General features: G+C 36.5%; 1 protein-coding gene across 1 annotated transcript in view; it reads left to right on the top strand.

Annotated features, from left to right (window-relative positions):
- LOC131161828 (ras-related protein Rab7) overlaps positions 1 to 9,466 on the top strand; it is a 28,302-nt gene extending 18,836 nt beyond the window's left edge. Inside the window, exons 7-8 of the mRNA XM_058117811.1 lie at positions 9,070 to 9,142; positions 9,310 to 9,466. Coding sequence (XP_057973794.1) covers positions 9,070 to 9,133 — 64 coding nt within the window. The 3' untranslated portion in view covers positions 9,134 to 9,142; positions 9,310 to 9,466. The remainder of the gene's footprint in view (positions 1 to 9,069; positions 9,143 to 9,309) is intronic.
- The last annotated feature ends 5,921 nt before the right edge of the window (positions 9,467 to 15,387 follow it).

Below are 15,387 nucleotides of genomic sequence, written 5' to 3'. Positions count from 1 at the left end.
TAAACAATTCTTGATTGAAAATGGCTAGCAAGCCGTAATTATTGAAGCAACGTAATTCATTATGAACACCTCCGTAAGCAACGCATGTTTAGCAAGGGAGGCAAGTAGGCTAAACACGTTTACAAAAGCTAGTGAGTTTTACAAGATTGATGTACACTCACCTTCTCCTAAAAAGCTTTATATGCTATTTTAGCTATGGTACTAGAAAACATCAAATTGTCCAAGGAGTCACACTTCCACTTTATACTAAGGTTTACACATATTCAAAGCATAAAACCTATACTAATATTTACATGATGGTAATCTATCTCATGTACACAAGGCAAGTGGTCACAGACAAGCATATTGCCCTAAACAAGCTTAACTCGTGACATTCCCACTTATGCAGTCAACGTCATTGTAGAATTTGACACTAGGTACCCTTCAACTTTGTCCACGAATGTTTGCATGTCTTTTGCTGAATTGATTTCTTCATCTCCAAGACCTTCGTCTTCACTAAGAACTAGTATCGTTTTTTCCTTGATGATGTGAACTTTTTGTTTGCAAGGATGACTTGTACTTCTCTTTTGTCAAGATGCTTTGTGTTTAGCAGTTCTCTGGTTGATTGACTTCTGCTTGGATCTGCAATGTTAGCATTGAATGGCTTAAGGCCCCTGATGTAAAATATGGGATGCACTTTCATGCAAGCAAGAGGATCAACCTCGTTAAAGGCTTTCCCAACGTTAGCCAAGATGGGGACTGGTCCTTCATATTTGCAAAGTAGTATCTTATCTCGACCCCGTAGTGACCTGTTTTGTTTAGTATGGATCTTAACAAGCATCAAGTCACCCACATTGAAGGGCAATGGTCTTCTCCCTTGATTTTCCTGCTTCTTCATCCGCTAGAAGCTTTCTATGAGTAGGCTCAGGCAATTTTTGCATTCTATCTCCATTCTTTGCATGCTCTTGGACTCCATCCTGAATAACTTGCCCACATGTTGTAATGACTAATGACTCTCTCTTAGCAGTGTCTTCCTCAAATTTCTAGCTCGAGGCACAAAGAGCTAGTTATAATTTGTCATCTGCAATCCATCTTCTAACAAGAACTAGTGTGCTTTGCCCTCTTCCGCCAACTTGATGAGGTTTTGGGCAATTGGATCTTTGGCAAGGTTCTCCTTGATGCAACCCCGCATTGTCGTGTTAACCTTACTGTCAAGTGTATTACCATCTATAAGGCCGCAAGCTCGGCCCTTTGCTTAGTGCATTTGCGACTTGGTTCATCTACCCCATCTTATGCTCAATATGAAATCAAACTCCATCAGGAATTCTTGCCAACAACTTTGCTCGAATGATAAATTTGGTTGTGTGAATAAGTGACTAATAGCCGAGTAATCTGTTTTAACCACAAACTTCGACCCTAGTAGGTAATTCCTCCACGCACAAAGACAATTCTATGTACTTCCCCTCCACTTCATTAAGCTTTTGGCACTCATATGAAATAGGATGCCCATCCTATAACAAGACTCCTCCAAAGGCATAGTCTGATGCATCTGTCTGTACCTCAAAGGATTTCATGATGTTTGGAAAAACAAGTATCAGATCTTGCATCATGACATCCTTTAAGTTGTCAAAGGCTGCCTAACACTTCTCTATCTAGTTCCACCTATGATCCTTCTCTAGTAGTTCTGTCAAAAGAGCAATTCTCCTCGAGTAACCCTCCACAAACTTCCTATTATAGTTGGTAAGTCCAACAAAAGAAAGCAACTCTGTCATTGTCATTGGGATCTTCCGCTCTTGAATAACTCTCACATTCTTCATATCCATCTAGATATGACCTTGCTTGATCACATGACCAAGGAATTTGATGCTCCGTTGAGCAAAAGAGCACTTCTATCTCTTCACATGAAGAATTTTATCCTTCAGTATACCAAACACCTTCAGTAGATGCTTTTTATGTTCCTTTAGAGTGGATCTATAGACAATTATGTCATCTAGGTATGCCATGACAAACTTATTGTGGTACTCATGAAATTCTTGGTTCACTAAGGTGTAGAATGTTGTTTGGTGCATTTGTTAATCCCAAGGGCATTACCAAGAACTTGTATGCCCTATACCATGTAATGCAATTTGTCTTTGGGGCACATCCCCATATGCTATCTTCACCTGATATTATTGATTTCATACTCCACACCCCATCATGGAGGCAAGTTGTGTAGTAGTTTCTTTAACATCACAACTTTACACTCATCCAACACAACTTGGATGGCAACAAAAACTTGCTCTTGGCCTATTCTTCATCTACCACCAGCGTGGCAAGATATGTCTATTCACCTCTCCTCAATCCTTTCTTGAGCTACATGGCCTAAAAGAACTTCTCATCTTCTTCTTTCTTTGCAACGATTTGCACCATACAAAGTTGGTCTCCTATTACACAAAAGGAACTAGCAAACGACATTGGTATCGCCTTAGTCTCCCTTAAGATTCCATTCCAAGAGTCATTAGGACATCATCTAACCAATTGTGAACTTCGTATGGCCCACCCACTATTCAAGCTTCATAGTCACTTGCTTGGCTACTCCTAGAGTAAGTTGAGTTGTGGAGTTAACCACTTTCATGCTTCTTGAGTCCTTCTCTAAGTTCAAGTTGAGTCCACTTATGTTTGTGAAACAGAATCATGGGCAGCCCCATTACCAACCATAGCATGGATGCTCTTCCTATTGATCTGTAGATCGGCAAGCATTCGCACTTCCACTTGGTTACTTTTGGTTTTTCATTTGCCTCGCCAACGTGTTGACTAACCACATCGTACCCATCCTTGTGGTTTCTCCCTCATTCTCATCATCTTGGAGTTCCCCCTCCATAATGGAAGCTTATAAGGCATTGAGTGATGATTTGTGAGGACAATCTACAACTTTGTAAGGGCGTATTGAGACAATGAAGCTTCTTTTGAAGTTGATACCTTGGTGTTGACTTCCCCATTTTTTTGGTTTGCCCTTCTTGGAAGATTTTTCGTTTTTTCCACCCACACCACTCTCGTTGGACATTATGGAACTCTCTCTAGCGTAGTTAGTCAAGCGTTCATCAACATCCTTTGCGGCAAACAAGTCTTGAACTCTTTGTTGATGAAACTCCGTTCTTGCTTATCATTTTATCTAAAACCTTAAGTTGTTAGGTTGTGAGCCAACAATGTATATCAAACTTTAACACTTTCGCACATGTGCAACCCAATAGCATATAGAGAGATAAACAAGATAAATAGCATCCATTATAAGGAATAGAATAATTTTTAAACACCACAGAGTTAAACGTAGGCCCCAAGACTAAAACTCAGAAACTATTGGTAACCACCTCTAAAACCATGTTAGATTACCATTTTACCTAAAAGCTTAAGCTGTTAGGTTGTGAGCCAATAAAGAACAACTTGTCTTTCTCTGACATGTCTCGAATATCCAACACCAAACCAAAAAACTATTTCACAGACTCCCTGATTGAACCATTATGCTTAAGGTCTCTTAGTTTACGTCGAGCATTGTTCTCAACATTCTTAGGAACAAATTGGGCCTTGAGTTGTTTATTCAAATCTGCCCCAACAATCAACCACACAACGTCCATTCTCAATTTCGTCATACTTGGTACCTTGACAACTTAGCATCACCAAACAAGTACATTATTGCCATGGATGCTTTCACTTGTTCTGAGTAGGTCCATGTTGAATAAGAAGTTCTCTTACTCCTTTGTATCGTGGGCACCTAACTTGTTCTGAGTTTTGCTTCCAAGTGCAGAAGTGTCAAGTTGTATCAAGGATGAGTCCAGGATCGTATTCCACAGGGACCACTGAGTATCAAAGTATTTGTGAAAGTTTAGTGAAATCCTGTTGCTGTAAAATGTGGTTTGAAAATCTTTTTGGTCTTCTATGATTTTGAAAACAGTAAACAAAGTGGGAGATGCTTGAGTAAACTATCAAAATGAGACTGAAATTTTATCAATTTTCCAAAAATGTAAATCTAATAAAGCAACCAAAAACTAAACAAATTATCTGAAATAATTTTACCAAACACTCAGGTTATGGGTTCAATGTCTGTTTGCTTCCACCGTTTACTAATTCCCTAGGCCTTACTCCTCTTCTTGTTAGTCCAATCAAGGCATTAATAAGATGAAATTTTATTACTAAAGTTCGAGTAAATTTGCCACATCCGAACGGAAGAAAATAAAAACTCTCATTAAGCATCAACCGAATTTCATGTAAAAATTAGTTGATGAAAATTTTAGATTAAATTAAGGTTTCGATGTGCCTAACATCAACAACAAAACAAGAAATAAGAGTTAGCGATTTATCAACGATGCCTTCAATTTTCGGTTTTAACCAAATAAAAGTTTATCAATAATATCATAGGAGAACTAACAAACCATGGAACGCAAACGACATTGACCCACAACCCGAGTTACCGAACTTAGCCCCTCATGCTTGTAATCCCAATTTTTCGGGGCAAATTAATTCCACAATAAACCATTGCAACAATAAAATAAAATAAAAACAAATTAAAAGAACAATATTCTAGATGTATACTAAAACTAAAGAACTAATTAATCTAACATTCCAAACATTAGGCTAAATGCATACTAAATAACAAATTAATTCAACCTTGAAAGCATTCAAAATAACAAAATAAAAGAACAAGAATCTAATTAAACCATAGACTACTCAAATAATAAAGTAAGAAAAAAAAATACTCAATCTAATATTAAACCAAATACTATATTGAAACAACAATAAAAAAATATTAAATAAAAGAGAGAGAGAGAGGAAGAGAATAACTAATAATAAAATAAAACAAAGAAAAGAAAAGATGAAACAGAGAGAGAGAGAGAGAGAGAGAGATGATTTGTGGCTTTGCATGTGGCCTCCGGTGGAAGCTGCTGGTGGTGTTTCTCTGCTGAAGATGGTGGCTGGCCGGAGGTTCTGTGGAGGATTGCTAGTGAGATGGTGGCAGAGGGAAGCCGGGGCGGCTGTGGTGTGGTTGCTACAGAGGCTGGAGAGTTTGAAGGTGATGCTCTCGGGTGGTTGGGCTGTGCCTCGGAGGGTGGCCGAGAGGCAGCTGGCTGGTGCACGAGGTGGCTGCTGGTGGGAGTTCACGGCTGCTGCAGCTGGAGATGTGGCCTAGAGTTCGTGGGGTTGCAGAGACAAAGACTGGAACAGGGGATAGGGGAGAGAAACTAAGGGAGAGAGCTGAGAAGGAGAAAAAGAGAATGAAAGAGAGAGAGAGAGAGAGAGAGAGGGTGCGCCAAAGAAAAGAGGATTAAATAAGGGAGGGGGATGAAGCCCTAAACCCGTGACCCGCAGCTGGATCCACGCATGCATGGCCGGGTCACATCAAAATACTTTAATATATATATATATATATAGATATATTTATTTATATATTTTCATTTTTTCTCTCCGCAATCATGGCCAATTTTGACCTTCCTAGAGCCCATTTCTCTCGAAGCTCAAAACACGGAAGTTGTAGATAATCATCTCGTCTTTCTTAGGAAATTTGAATTATCTAGATCGGAGTTCGGACGGGAAAGTTATGCGCAAATTACGAAGTGATGCCGGTTTTGGCTCCCGGGAATTTTCTTGCGATAAAAAACTGCCAAAAATTCATAAATTGTTCAATAAAACTCATAAATTATAAATAAGGCACTTTGTTAAAATATTGGACGTAATTAGGCATTTAATTAAAAATAGAAGTCCTAATGCCCGGATTAAGATGTCTAATTACGCAGTTTTAGCGCGTAATTAGCACCCCCATACGTTCTAGGTTATAGCACCTTTTGTCCTCTACACTCCATAGCATTGGAGTTTCCCATAGCATGAGTCATCAGGTTCATCTTTGCAATCAGATCCACCATCTGAGCTTGTAATGTTTCTATTATGCGTGCAGGTCCTCTGACATCTCCACCATAGAACCTTATTGTTGTTTTTGTGATCTCTCTGAAGCATCAACACGTTCAACAAGTTTTGCCATCTCCATGGCCACATTGTTGGTTTTATCAGCCAGTGCCTCTAGCGCTTCAGTTCTCTTGGTATTGGTTGGCATGGTCTTTTACCAACGCTTAATACAATCCCACAAAACAAAGGTAACTAAATTCATATACCAGTTAACCAAGCTCTAATACCAATTATCATGGGTTGAATATTTCACACCTTGTGAAGGGTTGTGCAACACTAGGTAAAACAATCTTACTTAACTAGGTAGCCAAAGATTACCTTTACCACAAGAAAACATTTACAGCAGTTGAATAAAAATAAGCGGAAGAAGTCAGTAATTTATGAAAGCAAATGGCAAGCAAGCGGTAAACATTAAAGCAACGTAATTCATCAACAACATTTCCATAAGTAGCATGTATTTAGCGAGGAAGGCAAGTAGGCTAACCAATTTTACAAAAGCTAGTTAGTTTTACATGACTAACGAACAGTCGCCCTCCCCTAAAGAGCTTTATATGCTATTTTAGCTCTAGAACAAGGAAACATCAAATTGTTTGAGTGATACCAAATGTTAAGACTGTAGGGTTTTATCGTGGATAAATTGGGGAAATAGTAAGAGAAGGGAAAATAGTAAGAGAAAATAAGGTTTGACCACTTAAAGGGGATCTGCGTCCAAATTAGCCAAAGGCTATGAATTATGTTATTGCTTAGATGGAAAACCCCCGTAGGGTTACATATATATAGGATAGGGAAACTTGCTCCTATTAGGAATGTAAAATATCCCAATCCAAGTCCTTAATGGACTCAACCAATTGATTTGGGATCCTAACACATTAAATAAAAATCCCAACATTAAATAATCTTAACATTAAATAGAATTCATTGGGAATCATACTCCCACTTTACACTAAGGTTTACACATACTCAAAGCATAAATCCTATACTGCTATTTACATGATGGTAACCCATTCCACACACACAAGGGAAGCGGTCAAAGGCAAGCATAATGCCTTGAGCAAGGGTGACACCCCTCCACATGCAATTCGGCCACACATGCAAGGAAGTCTTCAAGCTTGACATACATTGTTGGCCCACAATCCAACAACTTAAGCTTTTAAGTAAGGTGGCAATCTAACTGCGTGTATGTGGTGTCCTTTGCCCTTTTATAATGTTGTGTGAGTGGCTAGTTCTTCATATGTATTGAGTTTCTCATTGTTAATTTCTGTGATTTTCTTTCTCCATGTTATGCCTTATGTTTACTAAAACTTGAATTTCTCTATAGAATGTCACGTGAATCTTGAAGCTGCTAATATTTCACTAATGGTCTCTGCCTTGTGTCGTACCTAGTAAATACTAAACAATACTCAGCATTACCCTTTCACCTTTAGCAATGTTGGTTGGGAGACAATAATACTTAAGGTGCATTATGTTTCCGCCACTAATTTTGTCTTTTTCTCCTCCAAATTATGCCCGAAGCTCCCATCAACTGACTTTTGAATTTCTTTTCAGGCTGTTGTTTGGATTTTGAACCGCAACACAATGTTATTAAGATTTTAGTGTTAGGCGATTGATGGTCCTAAAGTGATGAAAACTCTAATTTGATGAGTTGATTTGAGTAGAAAATAATGTAATTTGGGAAGTTCATTTGTGTAGCACGGAATGATCAGGGTAGATGTTGAAAAAGGTTTACCATAGCATTCATGTTGAACAAATAGTGTGGCATGCATCGTAGTGGTTCTTACTTTCGTAGGGAGTCTAGGGATATCAATGTGCAATCTATGGTTGTAAATTTGGCAGTAGGCAATAGTGGCAGGGATGCAACTCCTTTCTAATAATGGTAAGTTGTTTACCTTGTATGTTTTTCTCAGTAATTATGCATGGGCAATATTGCTTGCCCAAAGCAAATGGTATTGTGGTACTTGATTTCTGATTGAGTAGAGATGCTATATAAATTTGTTGAATTGAAGAAGACAATTATACTTAATGTCAACTTCTTCAAGTAATTGAAGGTGTATATACGTCCTTGGTCAATATAGATTTTCAATTATGAATTTTTTACAATTTGTTTTGATTTTAGTGTTCTTGTAATTCTGGGTTTTCCATACGGTTGTACTTGTTATTCACTGGAAAATTTTTGGCTTTTATTCTTTCAGTTTTAACCATGTTTGAATTTGTTCACTAAGCCAAAATTGAAAATTATGTCATTAAGAGGGTCAGAACTCATTTTTGGATATTCTAGGACTCATCTAAGTCTCAGCGGGCATGTTGGACATCTTTTTACAGCAGTAACTTAAAAGAGTTTATCTTTGGAACAAGTTAGTGGGCATGCCTTCAGTGATTTCTCGGAGAGTTGATACTTGATGGTTTTTTGTAATTCTACTTGAACTTGGTTGATACCAGAAATCATTTTTTGTGATAACATTGTGTATATAGTCGCATTGCTAATTTGTCTAAAACTCTTATTTAACTTTTTTTTCTATGCACCCAAAATATGATCATTTGGTTTTAATGTAATACTGGTCCAATATGGTTTTTTGTAGACTTGGGAGTAATCTGTTTTTTACCTTGCCACTTGAAGACATGGGTTGTTGAATTTATTACATATGGAGCACTTAATATTTCAATCATTGACTGCAGCTGCATTTTATGGCACTTATATGGACATATTAACTTTATACTTCCAACTTGTTTGATAAATAAAGCACTCTTCTAAGTTCAATGAATTGATCTTATTTCCATGGATCTACAGTTTAGGATTGCGATTAATTGCATCAATGTATTTGTTTGAACGGTGAAGAAGTATGTCCCATGTTTTGCGCTCACCTAGTCCTTCAACCATTTGAGTGCAAATCTTTTATAGATTTTTTTTCTTCCTTTGGTGTTTTTTAAACTACTTTCTAGAGAGCTTCCATGTTATGGTGTACTAGAGTTCTTGCTTTTTTCCTTTAAAATTGTTTCTCCTTGTTTATAGGTGATAATGATGAACTTAATGCTTCCTTCAGATTTTTATGTTCTTTCTAGTCAGAATTTAATGATCCTTCAACATTTTTCTGATGTTGGATTATCCTGCAGATCCTAGTGTGAACTTTTCTTTTACATCTTTTTTAAATTGCTGTCCTATAGATATTTTCAAGGCATACCTGAGGGTGTGGCTGAATCTGAGCAGAGAGGTGGCTGTGCGTGCTGATTTCAGATGGTATGGGATTTGAGACTCATCTCCAACTCAATGGTTGTCTTATTAATGTTATATTATTATTGTTATTATTTGAGAGAGAGAGAGAGAGAGAGAGAGAGAGAGAGAGAGAGAGAGAGAGAGAGGGTTTGTTAGAGGTAGTGATTCATAATTAATTTTTTTTGTACCAGGGGTGTGCTACATCAAGATGGGTTTGAGATTTTGATCTATTGCCATTCTAGGAGTAGTCTCTTTTTTGTTAGCTTTTGTAGAAACTCATACTAGATTGATTTACTGTAACTTGCTTAGAAATTTGATCAGCAATTGAATGATCTTATGGTGGTGAAATTTGCCCTCTTCTAACCCTATTTCTTTACATCCCTTTTCCTTTCTCTTGTGAGATTTTGTATGGCTGTAGATGGTAGGAAGAAAAAGGGATCAAAAGAAAAAAAAAAAAAAGGAACTGGAAGGAAAATTTACTGTCTATTATTTTGATAATTTATAGGATATGTGTAGTCTGTATTTTGCTTCTGAGATATTCTCGTATTTGATAATCACACCGTTATATTTCCTGTTACAAAGGTTTTCTCTAACTCTTTAATAGTGTACTTAAAAACGCTGGACTTTCTAATTACAAATAATTATTTATCTACAACTACAATTAAGTCATTAAATTTAATGAATTTGGGTTAGGTACATGAGTGATTAAATAGTTTTTGAACAATATTGTTTGTATGTATCTAACAAAAGAAAATTGGTGTGTAAATTAAAAATAAAAATAAACTCGATGCGACGCCAATGCAACACCAATTCAATATTGTTCTCATTTGTAGGCTCCCTCTGTAAAATATAAAGTCAAAGCAATCCCAAAATTATTCAAGTTTCTTGCCCAAAAAAGGTTTTAGGCTTATTTTCTTAATTTAATATCAAAATTTTCCTAGGTATAAATGTGATGTTTTCAATATTGTATGTTATGTTTAGTAAAAAAAAAAATTACAAAGGTGAAGGAGATTAAAGGAAAGTATGGAAAATGGAAGGTAAAAAATTTTGATGCCATCTCTCTCCATCCATTCTCTCTCACTTCCAATTTTTTTTTTTTTTTAAATTTGGAAAAATAGAGGAATTAATTTTCTAGGCTAAAGAAAAACCCTTTTGTTTTCTTACTTATTTCCTATTATCTACGGCATGAAACAAAAAAAACAAAACAAAAAAAGGATTTTTCACTCATTACTTTTTCTTCTCTTTGCTCTTCCATCCACTCTCTCCTATGAATCACAAGGCATGGCTTGGAAGATGTGTCGCTTGTAATTTATTTTTTTATACTAAGTTTTACCTTGGTCTTTTTTAGGGTTTGCACTCACAAATTTCATGTTAGTAATCAAACAAAAGAAATTGTATAAAACATTAAATTTTTATTAACTCAAAATATGCGTGCAAAATCTTAAAGTGCATATTCTTTGCTAGGGAAGAAATGTTCCTTTTCAATCTCTCTACAAAAGTCAATTGAAGGTTAAGACAAATTGATCTCCAAAGTGCTTCAACATATACTTAAGAGAAGACTTGAAATCTTGACCTAAATTTCATAGGTGACATGCCACATGCATGTATGAAAAAATAAATGTCATTTTTTTTTCAACAAAAAAGCAAGTAATTCTTATTTCTTTTTCATTTTTTGTAACATTTTTTTAGTATGTGTAATATATAGACACAATCATAGTGACCAATATATGTTTGGGTATGATAGTCATGGGGAGCATTGCTTTGATAATGGGCATTACTTCTTATTAAATAGCAAAATTAAGGTAAGTTGCTTAAACTTGTTGCATGGAGTCCTAATTGTTGGAGCACTTGAAATTTAATCTAGGTAGTTTTTCTAACGTTCTTTGAGCTTAAGAGAATATGTGTATAGTTCCTGGTCATACCAATCATTTTCTACTTGTTAGAGTCTAATTTTTTATTAGAATGGTTGATTGCTTCCACAGGACAGCTTACACTAGTTGTTAGAGTAAAAAGTAAACCGTTAAAGTCTCCAAAAAGTAAGACCGCTTGACTACTCACTAGGAACCACTCAAGATTTCTACATAGGTCAGTTGACCTACCATCAGGGGGTGGTCAATTGCATACGCATTGTGCCTAGATTGGTTGACTGCCCCTCTGGGCCAGTTGTCCACCCTAGAAAGGTAGTCCGGCTCAATTTTGTGTATTTTTTGGTTTGAGTACATATATGCCAAGACTTGAATATTCTAAGAGATACACAATTTTAAATTCATTACAATTAAGAGAAATAAATACACATAATAAAACAAAAATAACAACTTCAAGTTCTCTCGATTCTTCAACCCTTAATGGCTTGAACATGTTGAATGGAAAATTTAAACACAAATATATTAGTGTAAAATAGTTTGTTATCACTAAAACCAAATTAAAGAAACCTTGGGGGCTAACACTAGTGTCACTACATGTCGACATAACAACTAATTAGGCAAGTTTTTTTAATTTCTTTTTCTATAGTCAAAACTTGCTTCAAATTTACGAAGTCATGCAAAGCAACTATTATAGGTCTGTTGTCAAAGAAGAGGAGTTACCTATTTATTGACATTGTCAGAAGGGTGTGAAATCGAGGAGTAATGCCTAAAGGTTTTATTTAATATCATGAATTTTAGGTTTTAGAATTGAATTCGTAAATTTGGTGTAAACCCAATACAATTTTTATATTTTGTCCAAATTCATACAAATTCAAATCCAACGTCTGAACTCCAATCCTCCAAACATGGGACAAGTGTGTTATAATCTAATCTTAGATCATAATTAAATTAAAGAAGAAGAAGGAGGAGGTAAGAAAATAAAGAGAACAAATCATGATTCAATTGTTACTTCAACCATGCAAATAATCTCCTACCTTTCCCTATTTATAAGTGCAAGTTTACAACTTGATTAAGAACACACCATGACAACCTCAATTAATGCAACTACTAAGTAAACCAATTTTCTCAATAAAACAATTGAAGGGAATACAAGAGTTAGACACAATCAAAATGACATCAACCTAGCCTCTATTCTCAACATCAAAGACCCCCATATTCTACCTTCAATTCATAGCATTCCCCTCCCTTTAGCCACATCTTTGTCCCAAGGGATGGAAGTGAGAGCATTAAAACATTATAATGTGGAAATGGGATATTTCTAGTTATCATAAAATCTTGCTTTGTAATTCAACAAATCCATGTGAATAAATATGTCATCATAACATGCATTAAAATGGAGTATATTCATCTTCGTAATGATTGAATATAGAGTTACATTTTGATAATTATCCACTTTTACTAATAAAAATTTGCCACATGAAAAATATTGAATTACAACTTTCAAATTTCTAGAATGAAAATATAATGTTTTCGAAATGCTTGAACCAATGAAATTGGGTAAGGTGTTAGTGTTCTCTAGTGGCTACGCCAAATGAAAAGAATGGATGTTGTTTGTTTATGGTGTGTGACTCTTATACTTTGGATTTCATAAACAAAGTAGGAAGAAAAACATAAAGGGGTAGCACAACGGAGACTCGACGAGTGCCCTATGCTTGTCGACGAGTAGATCCCGAGAGCAGAAAAATTTCAGAGATCCTGAGATAGCGAGAGCAGAAAATGGGCTCATCTACGAATGCCCTATTCTCATCGACGAGTGGCCTTCTATGGATCGTCAACAAATCCCCTATACTCGTCGACGAATGCGCCTGGACTACGAACAGTTTTTTGAATTTTGAATTTGAACATTGGGGTGGTTGGGTAATCGCAGGGAAACCTCTGAGGGACTATTATATATGTAATTTTGGGCGTGTATTAACAATGAGAGTAATCATTTAAGAAGTGTATTGTGTACTTTGTGATTTCCTTAGTGAAATTCTTGTTTCATTGCTTCAATGGATGTAGGCTTTTCTGAACCACGTAAATCTTGTTGTTCTTGTTGTTTATCACTTTTTGGTTGTGTTTCATTTACTTGTTGTATATATTCCGTTGTGCATCTTAATTATTCGATCCATATCACAATAATTTGGTATTAAATCGATTGTTGTTATGGCATTGGGATCGTCTTCTGCAAGATTTGACATCGTCAAATTTGATGGAACCGAGAATTTTGGTTTATGGCAGAGGAGAGTGAAAGACATTCTTGTACAACAAGGAATGGGAAAGGCTTTACTTGGTGTTCAACCGGATGGAATGGATGAGGCAACATGGGGAGAATTGCAAGCAAAGGCCGCTTCTACAATATGCTTGTATTTGGCCGACGAAGTACTCTATCGGGTGATGAAGGAGGATTCTCTAGCGGCTACATGGCGAAAGTTAGAGAGCCAGTACATGTCCAAATCTCTCAATAATAAACTTTTTCTTAACCAACATTTGTATTGGCTTAAGATAGTTGAAGGATCAAACTTAGATCAACATATAAATGCTTTCAATCAAATTATTACTGATTTGATGAGAGTTGATGTTAAGTTTGATGAGGATGACAAAGCTTTGATGTTGTTAAACTCTTTGCCCTCAAATCATACCTATGAAAATCTTGTGACCACTCTTACATAGGAAAAATAAACTCTTGATCTAGAAGAGGTAACAAATGCTTTGCTAAATTTTCATCAAAGATTGAAAATATGTGATGAAAGAGAAGGACTTATGGTAAAGGGTAATAATGAGAGAGGCAAGGGAAAATCTAAACATGGATCAAGTCAAAAATCCCGAAATCAATCCAAGAAGAAGAAAGAAATTCGGTGTTATAAATGTGGTAAAGAGGGGCATGTGAAACTAGAGTGTCCGGATTGGAAAAAAGGAAATTCTGAGAAACATGAGGGTACTTCAAAATTTGTGAATGTTGTTCAAGAAGGAGGTTCAGCGTGTAGTGATGGTGATGTTCTATCAGTTTCAGCGAGATTGGATAATCTAACGGACTCTTGGATACTTGACTCGACATGTTCTTATCACATGACTCTGTACAAAGGGTTCAGCACTTATAGGTTAGTGAATTTTGGATCAGTTCTTATGGGTAATGACGCTTCTTGTAAGATCATTTACATAGGAAATATAAAAATCAAAATGTTTGATGGTGTTGTAGAAACGTTGTGTAATGTAAGACATATGCCAGAGTTGATGAAGAGTTTGATATCACTCGGTACTTTGGATTGTAATGGCTTTAATTACAAGTCCAAATGTGGAATTATGACAGTATGGAAAGGTAATTTGACTGTGATGAAATGGCAGAAATTGGATGGGAATATCTACACATTGTAGGGAACTACCACTTTAGGTGGAGCTGCAGCCATAGATGTTGAATTAGATGAGACCGTCTTGTGGCATATGCACCTTGGGTATATAAAGGAACACAACATGAAAGAACTACACAAGAGGAAATTGTTGAAGGGCATGAAAATCATGTCAGCTAGAATTTTGCAGGATTTGTGTTCTTGGAAAACAGAACAGGGCAAAGTTCAGATCAGTTATACATAAGACAAACGATATTCTTGATTATGTGCATTCAAATATTTGGGGCCCAGTTAGAGTTGCATCAAAGGATGGACATGTGTATTATTTGAGTTTCATTGATGATTACTCACAGAAGGTCTAGGTTTACTTCATGCATCACAAATCAGATACGTTTGCCAAGTTTAAGATTTGGAAGGCTGAAGTGGAAAACCTGACAAGGAGGAGAATCAAATACTTAAGGTCAAATAATGGGACCGAGTACATTGATTTTCGGTTTATGGAGTTTTGTACAAAGCTGGGCATCAAAAGACACTTTACAGTTCGCCGGACACCTCAGCAAAATGGTGTGGCAAAACAGATGAATTGGACTCTTTCTGAAAGGGCTCAGCGTCTCATATTAAATGCAAGGTTATCAAAGAACTTTTTCGAGTCGAGGCGGTAAGAATGGTTTGTTTTCTGATTAATCGATCACCAAGGGCGTCATGGGAGGGTAGAGTCGTAGAAGAGGTTTGGACAGGAAATGCAGTAGACTACTCTAAATTGAAAGTATTCGGGTGTCCAGCCTATGTTCACGTATCTAGTGAGGAGAGGTCTAAGCTTGACCCAAAGTCTCGTTGTTGCATCTTTTTAGGATATCCAAAGGGTGTAAAGGGATATAAGCTAGGGGACCCAATGGCAAATAAGGTGGTGATCAGTAGGGACGTAGTCTTTGATGAGAAGGCTATGGTGAAGTGTACTCAAGAGTGTGAAGAGCAGAAACAGGAGCCAGAAAGCTGGGGCATTGATAAACATGTCGTG

The sequence above is a fragment of the Malania oleifera genome, chromosome 8, assembly GCF_029873635.1.
Source record: "Malania oleifera isolate guangnan ecotype guangnan chromosome 8, ASM2987363v1, whole genome shotgun sequence".
Classification (NCBI taxonomy): Eukaryota; Viridiplantae; Streptophyta; class Magnoliopsida; order Santalales; family Ximeniaceae; genus Malania; species Malania oleifera.
This window is presented reverse-complemented; position numbering and strand designations above follow the sequence as displayed.